The sequence below is a fragment of the Polyodon spathula genome, chromosome 37 (genome assembly GCF_017654505.1).
Source record: "Polyodon spathula isolate WHYD16114869_AA chromosome 37, ASM1765450v1, whole genome shotgun sequence".
Taxonomy (NCBI): domain Eukaryota; kingdom Metazoa; phylum Chordata; class Actinopteri; order Acipenseriformes; family Polyodontidae; genus Polyodon; species Polyodon spathula.
This window is the reverse complement of record NC_054570.1, coordinates 4524469-4543104: the sequence shown is the minus strand read 5'-3', so window position 1 is coordinate 4543104 and position 18636 is coordinate 4524469. Positions and strand designations below refer to the sequence as shown.

At 38.9% G+C, this 18636-nt stretch overlaps 1 protein-coding gene across 1 annotated transcript; it reads right to left on the bottom strand.

Moving 5' to 3' along the window:
* Window positions 1-509: 509 nt before the first annotated feature.
* LOC121304186 (Fc receptor-like protein 2) lies at window positions 510-14588 on the bottom strand. The gene is made up of 8 exons (XM_041235154.1): window positions 14540-14588; window positions 13299-13334; window positions 11608-11865; window positions 8752-9033; window positions 7583-7864; window positions 6277-6564; window positions 1522-1797; window positions 510-556 (listed from the first exon to the last, which is right to left on the bottom strand). Exons 1-8 carry the CDS (start codon window positions 14586-14588, stop codon window positions 510-512), a joined length of 1518 nt encoding a protein of 505 aa, XP_041091088.1.
* Between the last annotated feature and the right edge of the window lie 4048 nt (window positions 14589-18636).

The following is an 18636-nucleotide window of genomic DNA, read 5'->3' as shown; positions in this document are numbered from 1 at the left end:
CATTAAATATAGTTCTAATTAAGAGCAAAGTTGGATAGGAGCGAGTAATAACTGCAGTAGAGTATTTAATTATGGATGGACAAAATATGCAGGGGGGCACTGGTACATTTTACAGGAGAAAAAACCAACATCGTAACAGAAACTAACAGAAAACTAAAAAGTAAAAATCACTTCTCTGATATGTAGCATACTCATATTTGTGAGAAAAATAAAAGACAAATCAGAGGAATTGTTAATTCACCTCTATTCTTAGAAACAGCCTAGGTAAATCTGTGACGGCCCTTTAAATATTGGGCTCATTCACTAATGCCTATGATAATTCTAAACATTAGATACACATGTATGCATTTGCGCTAAATTATTTGAATTGCGCTAAAGGCACAATTTGAACGAATATGGCAAAGTTTTCGAGGATCATTATGGTTTTGCATTGAGCAGAATAATTCCATAAAATGCTCACATTGTTAAAAGGTGTGTGGGGCTAGTTTATATCGATGTGTTCACGTGGCTCAACCAAAGGCTCCCTTACACTTTTCAAGCCTCTCACTCGGAAGGTCTACAAGATATAAGGACACAGCTGAGTGCTGAGTTTATTTTTTAATTGTGTTATTTATTTATCATTAATATCAGAAGTAGTTCTACCGGTACACATGCCTGATCTGCACTCCATCCCATTGCGTGTACTGTGCCAGGATATGGGCAGGGGGGCATGGTGAGGCAGGGCAGGTGGAAGGGGGAGACTTTCAACAGGAGAATGATGAAGGTATATACGTGGAGATCAGGGCTTCATAATGGATGAGTGATTTCTGCATTGTGGATTTGCTTTACAGTCTATACTTCTATAAACATGTGTACTGTATAGTGTTGACGGCCACGACAACAAGTTAGTGAAAAGAGACAGGGAGTGTTTGTATGCAGCTTAATTCTGAGCTACTAAAAAAGCTGAGTCTTCTTGTTGACATTTTATTAGCAAGTCGCTATAATATATTTAAGTTTTTGAATAAATACGACATTCTAATGTTGCAGTTCGGGGGTGCCAATGTTACTGACATGTGTTGAGGTTTGATCCAGCATTCCGTGTGCAGGTTACATTTACGGGGAGAATAGGGGGATCATTTTTTGCAAGGCACTAATTTAGCAAGCAGACTGCGCGAAGATTGAAGATAATGCCCATTATCTGTACTGTGAAGTATCTGTTCCCAATCCATTGGGTTGCAATCGCTGGCAATTCTGTGCTTTGTTAAGACTCTTTATCTCTACACACAGGAATATAATGGATTCACATTTACATAAAACACAAGTTCAGTGACTACATTTAAAAAGAGGAATCGCAATAGTCATACAAATTCATTTTAAAAAGGAGGAAGGGTAAGAGGAAGGACATCCCACAGTGAAGGCACTAATGCCAAACTAAATCTTACATTGTGGGAGGGTTAACAAACAATGATCTCCCCTTCTCAAAGGATTACAGAGCCCTTCAGCTAACTAGCACAGTCATTCAGGACGGGTTTGTAATCTTACTTTGCACTTCAATGTGTAACTCCTGGCTGCTCTTCCTCACTCCCTGTGACTCCACAGCACACTTGTAGCTCCCAGTGTGGCTCTTCTCAGTGCTGGCTATGCTGTACAGTGCAGAGTCAGTGCTGTTAGTCACAGGCTCCCCGTCTCTCATAATGCTGTAGTGCAGTTGAGGGTGGGTGGGCTTGTTCACTGCTGCCTCACAGGTCAGGTTAAGAGGCTCTCCCTCCTTCACAGTGACTCCTGGAGTTGCTGTCAGAGTCACCCTGGAGAACAGAGCTACCAAAGATTACATGAAGACAGGTTAGTGTTTGTGAAGCTGTCTGACCAAGAAATTCAAATCAGTCAGAACCAGAGTCTTCTACAGAGTGGGATTCTCACAGCCACCCCTAGTGCTTAGAGAGAGACAGTGCTGGAGTATAGAGGCTCCTTATTGTTTTCCTGTAAAAGGTGTTTCAGTCAAGACAGGAACAAGCTGTAAACAGGCCATTGAAACATCTCACAGCATCATGACCCTTCCCAGCAGCACACAGCATCCTACCCCTTCCCAGCATCCCGCCCCTTCCCAGTATCCCACAGCTTCCCAGCATTCTGACCCTTCCCAGCATCTTACAGCATTCTGACCCTTCTCAGCATCCTGCCCCTTCCCATCCCTAGGTTCTGAAGCTGCACAGCTTTTGTAGCCCTTTTTGAACCAGCCCTTATATATCTCTTCACTGATAATCTGCAAGTCATGCAAGCAATATGCTATGTCCATAATGAGATGAGTACAACAGTGTCAGTCATGGGATTAAATCCCACTCTCAAATCATTAAATACATATTTCTCTTGATATTTTCTTTTCTTGGTGGTGAAGAATTTCAGATACATTTTTCCGCCATGGTGTTTTTATATAACATCAGATTTCACTTAGATTTTAGAGGTTGTGTGGTTCTGGAGTTAAGAAACGTAAATTTTTTTATTAATAATAATACTTTAGTTTGTATAGTGCCCATAAAAGCAGTCATCTCAGAGCGCTTCATAATTAGTAGTACTGCAATAAATAAACAGATTATAAATGAAAGAAACACAAGGAAATAAAACAATCATAAACATCATAAACGCCTTAAGTCTTTAAATTAACTTTAAAAACACTCAAAGAAGCCGAGTCTCTGATTTCTACTGGAATATAGTACCAGAATTCGGAGGCTGTCACAAAGACGGCTGTAGTGGGTGGTCAGACCAGAACCAGGAACCAACAAATAAACAACAGAGAGGTGGGGTTTGGTGAAGCTGAGTGATTGTTTTCGCTCAGCATTTAATAATTGAACAGAAAAAAAATAAAAGGTTGTAAACACAAACAAAACACGACACAGTACTGGCAGCCAAAACAAAGAGACCATCAAAACGAACTACTCAGACAATCATGGTGAGCTGCTATTATAATTACTATGACCTCCCTCTTCAATCCCATTCTCCACTCACCGAACACACAACCCCAAGTGAGTGAAAACATGCAGCTTTTATGCAGCTGTACCGAGACTCGATTGCTAATCAATCATTCAACTGGAGTCTCGGTACAACTGCACGTGAATTGATAAAGTGTAATTCCCCGTGCTCGCTTATTATTACATTTGTGCAATCTTCTTGCCTGAATACAAATATACATTTTAAACACTTGTACGCATTCCCCATATTACATCCTGTGTACCAATGACTATACACCAACATTAACACATAACTTACAACACCGAAATACACACAGGGGCGGGGCAACATTGCCACAGGGGCATAGCAACGGAAGGCACTATCACCCATAGAGTGCAGGCAAGCAGACGGGACACACAGCAGTCTGAGATCGGCAAAGCAGAGGTTCTGAGTGGGAGTGTAAAAAGACAATAGATCTGACAGATAAGTCAGAGCTAGCCCAGATAAGTCAGAGCTAGCCCACTGACGCAGCCAGTGCAAGGCCTCCAAGACAGGAGTAGTGTGATTTCTTGAGCCGGACAGATTCAGCACATGCAATAAAAAAGTTAACCCATGATTGAAAATTACACCCAAATTGTTCAACTTAGATCTGAACTCAAGCATGATTCCATCAACAGACAGATTTAAAGTACTGGTTTTACTTAGTCGGCAAGGGTCAGTTAACAGCATTAACTCAGTCTTCTCACAGTTAAGGTGTAAAAATTTTTGTGACTTACAATTTTTTTATATCAGAGATATAGGCAATTAAGGCAGAGACAGAATCATTGATATCAGGTTTAGAATTAATATAGATTTGAGTATCATCTGCGTAAAAATGTTAATGTGTGCCATGAGACCTTAAAATGTGGCCGAGGGGAAACATATAAATACTATATAACAGGGGGCTGAGGATAGAGCCTTGCAGGACACTGGAAATTATTGGCCCAACCTCAGAACTAAACCCACCCAAGGAGAAAAATTGTTGCCCTCCTCTTAGATATCATCTAAACTATTTAAAGGACAGTGCCAGAGAGACCAAATAAACTCTCTAATCTATCAAGCAGGATCACATGATTTACATTCTCGAATACCACACTAAGAGGATTACAACTGATAAATCCCCTGAGTCAGCTCATTAACAGATCATTAGTGACTTTGACGACCAATAAAGAGAGGCATTGAGAGGCATGGAATTAGAAATTGCGGAACAGAGAAATGTAAGAGCATTGAGGCTCCTGATCAGCGCTAGCAAACCCAAACAGCACCAACTTCTACTGAGGGCAAAGCTTTAGAGAAAAAGATGATTCTGTATTACTTTCCAAAAGGCTTGGGTCACTACATAGGTACATGTATTTTCAATGCAAAATACACTGAAACAAATGTAATACCGATCCACAAAAAGGGAAACAAAACTGAACCTGTAACTACAGACCAGTAAGCCTGACTTCTATTATACGCAAACTTATGGAAACTATAATATGATCCAAAATGGAAAATTACCTATATGGTAACAGGGTCCTGGGAGACAGTCAACATGGTTTTAGGAAAGGGAGATCGTGTCTAACTAACTTGCTTGATTTTTTTGAGGATGCAACATCGATAATGGATAATTGCAAAGCATATGACATGGTTTATTTAGATTTCCAGAAAGCTTTTGACAAAGTCCCGCACAAAAGATTAATTCTCAAACTGAACGCAGTTGGGATTCAAGGAAACACATGTACATGGATTAGGGAGTGGTTAACATGTAGAAAACAGAAAGTACTGATTAGAGGAAACACCTGGTGGATTTAGGAGTTTAAGTTGTCACGCGGCACCAGACACCACACATTTTCAGCATTATTGTCTGTGAACTATTGTCTAAAACCTGACCGTCTGGTGGAAAAAGAGCACCTAGGATCACGTGCCTGGAAGACTGCGGCGCCTGGAGCTGTCAGGCTGACAGTAGAAAGCTTGAAAGTGCATAATTATTCATAGGAAATCAGGAAAAAAAGGGGAAAACTACTATATCAAAATTAAATAAAAAAATAAAAGGAGACTACATTTGCATGTTCTCCATCAGTTCATTAACAAATGCTTTTTTTATGGAATTTTCTGTAATTCCGTTATAGTGTTTACATTTATGTTATGCTAACCAATTAATCAGATCACCATATGACGGTTTTTCATGGAGAGTAGATTGAAATTATTGCATCATGTTTGTGACTATTACTAAGATGTAGTATTCATAGAAACGTTGTCATTTGGATGCAATATGACATATTTTCCTCATTTAAAGGTTAGATTTTGAAAGGTTGCTTTTAGCTTGAGCTGTGTAGCTTTTTCTTTTCAAATCTAAATGCATGATTGAACAAAGTATGGTAGAATTTTCTTTTACCTTTAATACCATTATCTATGTATAGACTATTTATCTTTTTATATTTCTTCCCTTCTACTTCGATGTGAATGCAATCAGTTTTATTATTTTCTAATAAAAAACACAAAGTTTAAGTGACATTAGACTTTCTTATTAGAATGATGAAAAGCACACCTTGGCAAAGCACATCTTATATTAAACTTTCATTCTCTTCTGATGATACGTTTTTTTTAAACGTTGAACACAATTATGGATAAAACTGTATAATAATAATAATGGCAATAAACTACTATATACAGTGTATATAACATATATTTGTGTTACCTAATGTGCTGACAAGATAAGTTTTTTTAACCTGCTCCTGGGAATTCCTGCCTGGACAAGTTATATGTACACAAGAAAGAATTCAGGGGAAAATGTCGCTTTTAATCAGATAATCAAGGCCACAGCCAGCTAGGAGCAACTGAGGCATAGGTTTCAGTTAAAATCATACAAATAATGATTTATTTAGGCCCTCATATTGCATCCCGCGTTGTGCTTATAGCTCTCAGAAATAAAATTTGAAAACCGAAAAATCTGCTCTGTTGTATTTAGAAGCATTTGAATTTTTCATTTGAAGTAAGCAAGGTTTAATTCAGATGGACATGTGCTAAGAAAAACCTTCTTATTTGCATCGTACAAAGCCACACAGGTGCTGCAGCTCTAGAACATCAGGTACTCAATTCTCAAATAGTATCTTAATTAGATAAAAAAAAAAACCTTTTGTATTTAAATAAACAGCATGTAATAATATCTTCATATTTGTTTTCTTCTGCTATAAAAATCAGTGGCAGGGGGTCACTGGAAAGTGTCTCAGGCTTTTTCTATTGGTGGCTATGGCCCTGATAATAGTTTTTCAGATACAAACCATACAGGAATAAAAAAGTACATATGTTTTGATACAAAACCCAGCTTACCAGTTACATTCACCCTGATGGGGTCGCTGTACTGGGAGTGCAATGACGTCCTCTCTCTTTCAGCTCGACACCAGTACTCTCCACTGTGGGACAGAGCAGCAGCACTGATTGTGTATCCAGCTCCACTGCTGCTGTCCCTCTGGTACACTGGAGCTCCCTGCCTGTCTCTGTACCAGAGATATCTCCAGCCACCAAAACCCCCCTCAACCACACAGCTCAGGGTGACGGGGTCTCCTTCACATATCTCTCCATCAGGCTTTTGGGACAGTGCTGGCTTTGGCTGTCCATCTAAAATACAGGAGTTGATAAATAAGGAATCACGTTCCCTTTATTACTGAGTGGCTGAGGGCAACAATTCCCAAGCATAATAGCTGTGTTTATTATGTTCAGTGGAGACACACTATACTGAATTTAAATCAAGGGAAGTAATGTTAAAACTGTACAATGCACTTGTAAGACCTCATCTTGAATATTGTGTGCAGTTCTGGTCACCTCGCTATAAAAAAGATATTGCTGCTCTAGAAAGAGTGCAAAGAAGAGCGACCAGAATTATTCCGGGCTTAAAAGGCATGTCATATGCAGACAGGCTGAATCTGTTCAGTCTTGAAGACTACTGGCGACCTAATTCATTCAATATCTAAAGGTATTGACAGGACCCAAGGGACTTTTTTGACCAGGGGTCACAAATGGAGTTTAGAAAAAGGGGCATTCAGAACAGAAAATAGGAGACACTTTTTTACACAGAGAATTGTGAGGGTCTGGAATCAACTCCCCAGTAATGTTGTTGAAGCTGACACCCTGGGATCCTTCAAGAAGCTGCTTGATGAGATTTTGGGATCAATAAGCTACTAACAACCAAACGAGCAAGATGGGCCGAATGGCCTCCTCTCGTTTGTAAACTTTCTTATGTTCTTATGTTCTTACTGGATATTTTGTACTTCTATTAAATAAAATAGTTGCTTTAACCATATAAATAATTACATTGTTAAAATAGGGTTCTTAAAGCTTAACTTGTGGTAAATAACACTCGAGATTAGTACAGTAGTAGTAGTAGTACAATCTAACACACAAGTGGAATTTAACACATTGGAATAATTCCCCAGCAATTCAATAGGGTTTGAGAGGTAAAAACCCAGTATAGCCTAAAACAATCATTGCTCTCACTACCACAAGCCTTAGAGTGTTGTATACATTCTGTTGAAGTTTGTTAAAGATTTGCTATGAAAAATATCAAAACCACTACCTCTTTCAGTGTGGAAGAGAGAAGTCCCCGAAGATGTCTTCACAAATAGATGACTGAACTCACCTCTCACTGTCAGTGACACATGATCACTAGTTTTCTTCACAAGCCCGGTCCCTGCTGCCTCTACCTCACACTGGTATCTCCCTGTGTCTCTCAGCCCTGCTGCTGGGATGGAGTGCTGATCCTGTGATCCAGATCCTCTCAGATCCGTCCCCTCTTTGCTGTAGCGGTACTGCAGCTGTGTGCCCTGTTTATATATCTGAGCCGCACACTGCAGAGTCACAGCCTCTCCCTCCCATACTGGACTCACAGGGGAGAATATCAGAGTGGGTTTGCTAAACAGCTCTGTGGAAAATACAGCAAGACAAATATATACGATCAGACAACTAAACAATTTTAACAGACAAGTGTGCTTGCCAGGGAAGACACAGTGTGACAGTGACAATGTAGCATTAGCAAACTGGTCAGCAAAGAAATCAATATAGGCACAGTGATTGAGCTAAAAGAATAATGACATCAAAGTGACCTGTTTTACTTGTTATTCAGGTCTCACATGTGCAGTCTTGAAAGGATCACATGTTACAGATACATGGTTTGTATTTTAAAGCATTACATGGAGTACAAACACAGTGTTAGAAGTTAAACAATATAACACACAGTATTTAATCTTCTAACAGCAAACAAGGTCATGTATAAATAATGATGAAAAGGCAACAGGAGTCTCCTGGAAAGGTGTGCAGTTCAACTGATACAGTGTCTACTGAGACCATTCCAGGCAACACTTCTATAACAAAGAGAAAGACAACGGGTGCAAGATGCTATTAATAAATTATTGGCGTGCAGCCATTAGCTCCACACTTTCCCTTAAGTCTGTTTAAAACAAGCAATGAACTCATTTTTATTTCACCCGGTTACATGTTAAACAGATCTTAATGTGCAGTATGAGAGGAGAGCATGTAAACGTGGATTTGTATCCCTCTGGTCGGACACTGGGTTAAACAAACCACTGTTAGAACCGTATATCATGTTTTAAAATGAAAATACAGGACATGTTTCTATAACATGTTTCTTTCAAAACTTCACCTGCAACAAAATGGAATCACAAAGCAATGAGACTGAAATGGAGATTAAGATAAAGGATATTATCATGGAGGGGTAGCGGTTGCAAATGTTTTCAGTGTGGAAGACTGAAGTCTAGGAAGATGTCTTCACAAACAGATGACTGAACTCACCTCTCACCGTCAGTGACACAGGATCACTAGTTTTCTTCACAAGCCCGGTCCCTGCTGCCTCTACCTCACACTGGTATTTCCCTGTGTCTCTCAGCCCTGCTGCTGGGATGGAGTGCTGATCGTGTGATCCAGATCCTCTCAGATCCGTCCCCTCTTTGCTGTAGCGGTACTGCAGCTGTGTGCCCTGTTTATATATCTGAGCCGCACACTGCAGAGTCACAGCGTCTCCCTCCCATACTGGACTGACAAGGGTGAATGTCAGAGTGGGTTTGCTAAACAGCTCTGTGGAAAATACAGCAAGACAAAGACATACGATCAGACAACTAAAAAAGTTTTACAGAAGCTGGTACTAGAAAACACCGTACAGGTGTCCAGTTTTATTTATTTCCTTTTTGATTTTTTTTTTAGTCTGCAGAAGGCACTAGTGTCTGTGGCCTATATATCAGCAGTAGCAATCATGACCACAGGGTTACCCACACAGGTATATTCAGGTGCACTCACAGGTACTCAAAAATACAAAAGAAAACCAAAGGCGAAATTAAAAGGGAAAACAAGACACAGTAATAAAACTACAAAACAAAAGTTCTGCTTACGCAGTGCCCCCACTGCCGCTATGTCGGTCAACTCGCGTCTCCGTCCTATGCTTTGCTATTCTCTTTACACTAGGGTGGCCAGAGTTCACCATATCTCTACACACGTCCCCTCGAGTACGTAATCATTTATTTTAATTCTGGTTTTATTTGTTTAAGGCAGGCTGTCTCCCTCAGCCGTCCTTGCCAGTTTAGTCCTCTCTTCAACCGTTGGCATTCCTGCCTGGTCTGTGTTTACACTGGCGTTCTCAGCCAGCGTCTCTCGGTATTCCAAATCACGGCCATCCGAATACATACGCAGTACTTATGGGCCAAGCAATCCCCCAAGGCCCGCGTCTCAGCCTCTCAGAGAGAGGGATAGCCAATGCACCCTCTTCCCCACCTCAAGATCTTACGGGATGCTGACCTCCTCCTGCAGCACCACGCATCCGCCAGACAGTCAGCACAGATCTCCCGTTACAGGAAGGTACAAAATAAAGCACGCATGAGCTTTGTGCATGTTGCTTTGTGTCTGTCTCTCTGCTGTTGTAGTTTGGCGTGAGCTACCGTCAGCCTTTTCTTTTTAATTCTGATTTTGTTTTTGTAAATCTAACAGGTTGCAGACTTCATTTGTCGCCAATGGGAATAAAGGGAAAGCACATTCAGTATTATACTGCTGGACCATATTACGTGAGGAAAGAGAAATTTACAGAGATATTTGTAGCACTTTCTGTCCATTAATAACCATTTTATTAACCCTTTACGTAGTATATAAGCTATGAATAAACAGGTTCTAAATATTTATAAAGCTCCTTATTGGCATATTTATTAATGCTTTATTAGTTAACTGTTTATTAATGATTAATAGAGACTATATAAACATGAAAGAGCAAAATTAAAATACCTATAAAGTTATTTATAAATGAGGTTATTAAGAACAAATTAGCTTAGGGAACAGATTATTCAAGCACATTCTAAATGTTCTTATTAATGCTTTATAAGGTCTACTAATAAACACTTTATTAACCCTCATTTATAAGTAGATATCTATGTAGTATTTATTAATCATTAATAACTGGTTAACTAATAAAGCATTATTAATGGTGCTATTAAGGTGCTTTATAAATATTTATAACTTGTTTGTTCATAGTTTATATTCTTGTTCATAGTGTTTATTATTGGACCGTATTAAAAAGTGCTACCGAGATATTATAACTCTTGGAATATAAGTTCTGAGCTATAAAAGGTTTTGGGTTAAAATAAATGGGTTGAAATTGTAAAGCTGCACCAAAGACAAGTTTTACAGTGAGTATGATTATTCAGATTTTTACTCTGAAACTCATCTTTGCACATTATCTATTGAATAATGTTTAGGCATTTATAGTGTGTTAAAACAAAACTGGAGGTATTTGAATTAATTGCACTATCGACTTGAACACTGTAATAAGTATGAAACAGAAGTAAATATATTAGTTTGGAGAGTGCAATATATTTTATGGGTAGTGCTTTTTGTATTTTACCAGTCCTAAGCTTGTGATTTTTAAATGAATGTTGTATGTAATGGTAAGATGATCGCTGTCCAAGACTGGTTCTGCTCTGTGTTTAATTGATTTAGGAGGGAGGTTATTTGGGCTCAATTGTATTCCTGGTGTCCTGAAATGTTTACTGAGTGCTGATACCTTGAGTGGAGCAGAGCTTTTCAAAGTACCATTCTCTGTTTTTTTTCAGTGTTTTGTCCATTTCAGTTTTTTATATTTCTTAAACTATTTCCCAACATAAAATCAATGCCACTTACAATAATTAATTTTGAGTTTAAGTGTTATAAAACAAAATATCGAACAGAACGAAATTTCAATGTACCATTTGTAGTTCAGTAATATGAGAGAATTGGTCAGGGGGGTCTGAATACTTTTGCAAGGCAATATGAATATATGAAACGTGATTGAATGATTATTGATATCTATTAAAATACTATCTTTTAATTGTTGATACCTGCTGAAGTATTATTCAATGCTGCTAGTCATGACCTGTTCGTATATCAGCCTTTCTCCGTAGAATTGCTGAGAAACACAGGCTGTTAGAACTGTTTATTGAAACAAACCAAGATTTAATTTTTTAAGATTCACCTTATTAGCAGGTAAGGGATAATATTACTGTTTTCATTACTTTGCATTCTTAGATTTAAAAAAAATGAACCTCAATTTCTAGACTAGAGAATGACAAAGCCCATATTAGTAACATAAACACAGTTATGTCTGTACAAATGAGAAAATCCAGAATAACTTACCTCTCACTGATACCCACACCTCTGCGGAGTCAAGAAAGTAAATGGATCTCCACCACACTCTGCACTTGTAGGACCCCTCGTCCCTCTTTGGAACATGATCCATACGTAGCACTTTGCCGGCCTGGGACTGTAAAACTATATTATCTTTGTAAAATTCAATCCTGTCTGGTTTATAACCATAGCGGACAAGACAACTCAGAGTCAGAGTGTCTCCCTCAAACACAGCCCGAGGTTCAATTTGCAAGGTCACTCGTTTTTCTAAGAAGACAGAAAGAGTTCAGATCAGTAGGGGTGAGTCCGGTTTGAGGAGTCTGCTTCCCCTTATGAAAAAATTTGACCCCTTAAAATATATTTTTAAAAGGTGCAATGTGGGCAGCTGGCCCTGGGCCAATGACTTGAGGCCAGAATATCTCTGATGTGCAAATCCACGCAGGGCTCACACCAGCTGCCAGTTATTGGCCAATATTTCAGCCAAAAAAACACTCGGTGAACACAGAAATATTATCAGCTAACTGCACACAAAACACTCTGTGAACACAGACATATTTCACAACAAACACTAACCATCTGAACTTAATTAAACCTTCTTTTTAGTGTTTCTTTCCTGAAACGTTTTTAGTATTTAAACAACATTTTCACAATGCAAAAAATATTTCTATTTAGTATTTCTAAAGAATGATTGATTACTGACGGAAAGACTTGCACACTGAAATAATATACTTGTGCCAAAAACTGTAACAGTTACACTGTGCTTCTGAGAGATGGAAAAATTGCAAACATGTCTTCATTTGTTGTTGTTTTTGATGAATCAAAATAAAAAATAAAAAGTTTTGCAACTCTAAGCATTTTTGGAACAATGTACTCTGGAAAGGATGGCCTGACAATTCATTCCCAGGGTTAAAAGGGTGTCTATTAATTAAAAAAGGGGCGGAGCTCCAGTGCACTAACTCATTGACCCAGAAGGGAAATGATGTGGTAGCACCGGATTAGAGGAGCGGCTGCAATCGTTTACCAAGGGGTCATGAATGACGGTACAAATAGGGAACGGAGAGATGTGATCTGGTTCTTTATTTATGGTTGAGGAAATGACCTATGTTAAAAATATCGTACATGAGTTTTGTTTGTTTTGTCTCGTTTCTAATTGTTATTATTAGTAGATGGCTAACACATTCCGCAGCTGTCACCAGAGGCCAGCATGAACCCGGACATCACTACACCTGTGTCATGATATTAATTGCATTAAGCACCACAAGCAGAGCATTATTATTGTTTGAGGTCACCAGACCTTAATTACAAAATGAAAACATTCTAATTGGATTATCACTGTCTTGCCTCCTGGTTAAGCACTGCATCACTTTCGCACCTGTACATTGTTAACCACTTAGCCACAAACTCTTATAAAGGGTTATAATTTTAAGAGTGTAAGCTACTTGGATCAGGCAATAGAAGAACATCATTGACAGTCCAAACCGATTTACATTGATAACGCTCACTGTGATAATACTGTTTTATTGCCTGCTTCTTATTTTACACCACCCTGAACTAGGTGTAAAATAATGAGCTAAATTACATCTTTTACTCCTCTTTATGGATTAAAAAAGTCTTTTAAAATAGTATTTTGGAGCAAAGCTAGCTTACAAGCAAAACAATCTGGGGAAATGTTCATTTCGGCGTGTAAAGGGCTCTCTTACCTTCTGACTGTCCGGACCCGGTCAGTGTGGTCAGCCCTGAAAGATACAAAGACAGGCAGTCAGAGACAATCCCTAAAATTTGAAATAGTTACACCTTAGTTAAAACTTCCTGAACAAGAACAACGGATGCATCTTTTAAATCCTGAATGTAAAAAATGTTATACCAAATTCAATTAACGTTTTATCATGTTTGAACAATCCTCCAACCAAATACACTGTAAAGGAAGCTAATATAAATACAATAACTTAGAAGAAGCTCAAGTAGAGAAATGTTTCACTTGACAAAGTTTTACCTCAATTCTGATTGAGTGTTTTGACGTTATGGAAGCTAACATAAAAACTAGGGCAATGCACATGATAACAGTTTTTTAAATGGCTTGATGAGTTTATTCAATTGATCTAAACAGTGGCTGATCTAAGCAAAACTGACACTGTGTAGATCACTAAAATAGAACCCTCGCAGTACAAAGATAATGGAAATGAAACACTGAACAGTTTGTGTGTCCCTTCAGTGTATTTTCTATACGGTCATCTCTAGAAAAGGCAGTATTTAGATCTGCAGTAGTTTGGATCAATTCAATAGACGGCTTCTAAAGTAATGCACCAGGCTTTCACCTCTGGTCCAGCACAGCGGTCACTGGTTAGGCAGTCTCACACGATCAGATGGACATGGAATCAGAACCCAGCACCGTTCATGAGCTTGAACAATAATCAATCATCACAGAACTCATAAAGAAGAGAGAGGATACGTCTAGCTTGAACAATGATCAATCATCACACAACTCATAAAGAAGAGAGTGGATACATCTAGCTTGAACAATGATCAATCATCACACAACTCATAAAGAAGAGAGTGGATACATCTAGCTTGAACAATAATCAATCATCACAGAACTCATAAAGAAGAGAGAGGATACGTCTAGCTTGAACAATGATCAATCATCACACAACTCATAAAGAAGAGAGTGGATACATCTAGCTTGAACAATGATCAATCATCACACAACTCATAACGAGGGGAGTGGATACTTCTAGCTTGAACAATGATCAATCATCACACCACTCATAAAGAAGAGAAAATTGTTACTTTTCTAGCAACAGAAAAACCATGTAAATTGCTGTTGAAATGACAAGCATTGACACAGACCTGTGAAAAACAAAAGATTAAAAGCTAGCAGACCACAGGACTGGGCCCACACTGCAGTGCTTCCTCCTTCTCACACTAAGCACAGTTTTCACACCAGTCACCATCTCCTCCGCTGGTACATCTACAGCAGGGTCTGACCCCATGGTGTTTGAAATGGAAAAACAGTTTAACCCTTTCTAGCATTCAGACTTTCATTAAGATTTAAACATTTACGCAATACAGGGAAAAAATATATACTTCTGACCGATTTCTTATTGTATAATAAAAGCAGCTGCTTTATAATAAAAACAAAAACTGCAGAAAAACAAAAATACACAGCAGTCTGAAAAATGTGTCATGAATATCAAACAGACTGAACAACACAGACCTGGGGAGGAGCCTTTCCGAATATATTAATATAATAACCAAATACCCGTAATTTACAATTTACTGCACAATTACATGGTTATACTGTACATCAACTTGCCTCTAGCTAAAAATAAATATCAAATATCAAAATGCAAGTAAAAAAAAAAATCTCAGTACTATTGGACAATGCTTCAATAAGCAGATATTTTTATTAACTTGAAGTACAAACTTGGCTTGTGTTTTTCAGGCAAAATAAAAGTGGATCAAACTTGTATCAAAAACACAAGCCAGGTTAGCAGAAACAATTGGGTCAACCTTGACCCCCACTGCTTTTACAGTTGTGCCTATTTGCTTGGTGCTGGCCAATGGGTTCTTGAAACTTGGCTTGTGTTTTTAATATCTCCACTTTAAATGGATGGCACTTTTGATAACTTGCCGTTTGTTTACATTTCCAACGTGTTTTTTGTTTCAGATAGATTTAACCCCATCCCTGCCAACCTGACATTCCTACACACACCCTAGTTTCAACAGCAGGGCTAATGCCGTGCCACATCTCATTTTGTAGTCTCTTGCATGAATTCAATGTAATAATTTAATATATATTAATATGTGCAATGGTGCATTCCAAGCACCTACATTACCCATAGCTACAGTATTGCTATCACCCTGCACTTTTTTTTTTGTCTATAATATTTTATTGTGTCCAATTATTATTTTACCCCTAATTTTGTCCCAGTTTGGAATGCCCAACCACTTTCCTCCTCAGCGCAGTGATTCCTCATATGGACCTGGTGACGGCAGTCTGCGGTTGTGTTGTCTGGTTCCATTGGCTGCTTGTGTGGAGTGGGAATGGCGAGTTAGGGTTAAAAACCCCAACGCCACATTTCCTTGCTTTTGTTCAACCCTAACTGCTGCATTAACATAGTTTTTTGCAATGAATGTCCTTGCTTTTTGAGGAGACTGTTTTTATTTTCAAATGACTGCTGCATTTGATCACATTTTATTAGACACAGTCATTCTAGCAAAACAGTAAAATAATGTTGATCGTTTGTATCTACATAGTTTTGGAAATCTATGATACATAATTATAAGATAGGAAGTGTGTAAGTTGCAATCACACGAGACAACATGAGTGACTTCATGTAACATAGCAACCCTTTATGTCATTTTAAACAGGTTTTAATGGAGGACATGAGGTTAATTTCACAAGGTCATTTCACCTCTTTAATTATCATGTATTAATGAAAAAAAAATGTAATCTTAAACTGCACTTAAAACATGATTCTGCATCTCCGTTGAAAATGTCACAAAAAATTGTGTATATTAATTAAGAAGGCAACTTGCATTTTTTGTTATAAAAGACACATTGTGCTGACGTCTCAGTGTTGCTAATGAAAAAAAAAAAATTTAACTCCCGAAAAAGATGAAAATAACACAGATTTACAAGTAAAGGTAGACAATCATCCCACTGTTTTAATCTGGAATTGTAATGCATGAAACACGAGACAGTAATAAAGCTCTTCATCAAAATAAATATTTTTGTTATCGATCCTCATTGAACCAGAATGAAAGCTTCATGCAGATTGTTTGAAATTCACTGGGCTGTATCAGAGCGCTAACATTCAAGCAGGCTATAAATTAGGATTAAAATTGTCACATCACATCGGCAAACTTGTATCCATGAAACATAATGAAGTAGGAAATACAGACCCCCATATCATCAGCAAGCTGCACTTGCTCTCTAACTGTCCTCAGAGCCATTGGCTAATCAGCAGACTGTTTAATAAAGCACCAGGAATAATACTTACACATCACTAAGGTCAGTTCACAAGCTTGCATTCTGTCTGAAGACACTCGCACAGTGCTGAGCTCAGTGTAGAAACTTTACCCTATTAAATGACCACAGCATTGAAGACATATAGCTTCCTCCCACTAAGCTTATTTGTTAAATAACCGCACACCTATCTCTAACACCTTTGACACTGCCATCTGACAAAACACAGCGACATGATCTCATTTTTGAAAAAAAAAATTTTTTAGCCTCCTGTCATTTTTATAAACGTCTTAAATACATATCGGAAAAAAAACTGAACTTGTAAATAGAATAAGAAAAACACACACACACAAACACATGTACACAAACACACACATGTATTCCTATACTTGTGGGGAATTCTCATTGACTCTCACTATATTTTTTTTATTTATTATTTCTAACTCGTGTCAGACAAAACTCCACACAGGGTCAAAATCGACAACAAGCTCAATATTTTGAATTTTTTTTTCTTTTGAAGGCATATTTAGTTCTTAAAAATGTGTTTTTCAAAGTGAGGATGTCCCCACAACATTGTTTTTTCAGGAGTTACTATATTTGTGGGACTTTTAAATGTTGGCATTGATAGTAATGCTTGCACACACACACACATTTTCCAGTTTCATAGCAGTTAAAATGCTGTCATTTTAAAATGAGACAATGAGAGCGAGCATTTTCCTGTCTGCAGAGCAGCAGAGGCCCCTGAGCTGCTGCACAGCATTCAGTCCAGTGAAGAGCAGCAGAGGCCCCTGAGCTGCTGCACAGCATTCAGTCCAGTGAAGAGCAGCAGAGGCCCCTGAGCTGCTGCACAGCATTCAGTCCAGTGAAGAGCAGCAGAGGCCCCTGAGCTGCTGCGCAGCATTCAGTCCAGTGAAGAGCAGCAGAGGCCCCTGAGCTGCTGCGCAGCATTCAGTCCAGTGAAGAGCAGCAGAGGCCCCTGAGCTGCTGCGCAGCATTCAGTCCAGTGAAGAGCAGCAGAGGCCCCTGAGCTGCTGCGCAGCATTCAGTCCAGTGAAGAGCAGCAGAGGCCCCTGAGCTGCTGCGCAGCATTCAGTCCAGTGAAGAGCAGCAGAGGCCCCTGAGCTGCTGCGCAGCATTCAGTCCAGTGAAGAGCAGCAGAGACCCCTGAGCTGCTGCACAGCATTCAGTCCAGTGAAGAGCAGCAGAGGCCCCTGAGCTGCTGCACAGCATTCAGTCCAGTGAAGAGCAGCAGAGGCCCCTGAGCTGCTGCACAGCATTCAGTCCAGTGAAGGGCTTCAGGGTTTGTGGTTGAGTGAGAGGGTGTGCTGCAGGGTGAGCACAGAGCAGGGTGCACAGGAAGTGATGGCAAGAAACTACACTATTACTTGATATTATTATTTAGAGGGCATGTTAATGTGAAGCACTTCAATCCTTGTGAACGGGGCAGGACATCCCTGGACAAGACATGATGCAGCTTAGAGGAGTCAGAAAGTTTGAACTTGCACAGCTTTAGAGGACGAATGAAATACTTTGTTGGGTTTCTTTAACAGTGCCATAGAAAAGCTTCTTACATGCAGAACTTCCACCAGTGGTTCTCAAATCCATTTGGGGTCACTGGGCTTTTTCCATTGGAGTTGCTGTCTAGCGGGTGATATAGGAAACATGGTAAACTTGAATGATGCAATACATACAAACAAGGGCAGCTCACCTCATCAAGTCAGAGACTGTTTCTAGCCAAGGGGACACTAGTCTACATGTTGCTAGAAAAATATAGAAATAGATACTTTTTTTGTAGAAAGTGACGTGCAAGCTACAAGTTTCAAGCAACTTTGTTGCAAGCAACTATCAAGTTGGTTGTTTTTGTAGAAGCAAAATTACATCACAGAATAAACCAGCCAATTAAAAATGTAAAAAGTCATGTGACTAGCAGCTTCTTTTTAGAAAAATGCAGGAGAAAACGATATTCACAGGGAGATTCTCATCATCGATAGGGTTTTTTTTTTTTTTTTAATGTTCCTTATTGGTGTTATAGGTAAGTAAATAAATGATACTCGATCCATTCCGGGTAG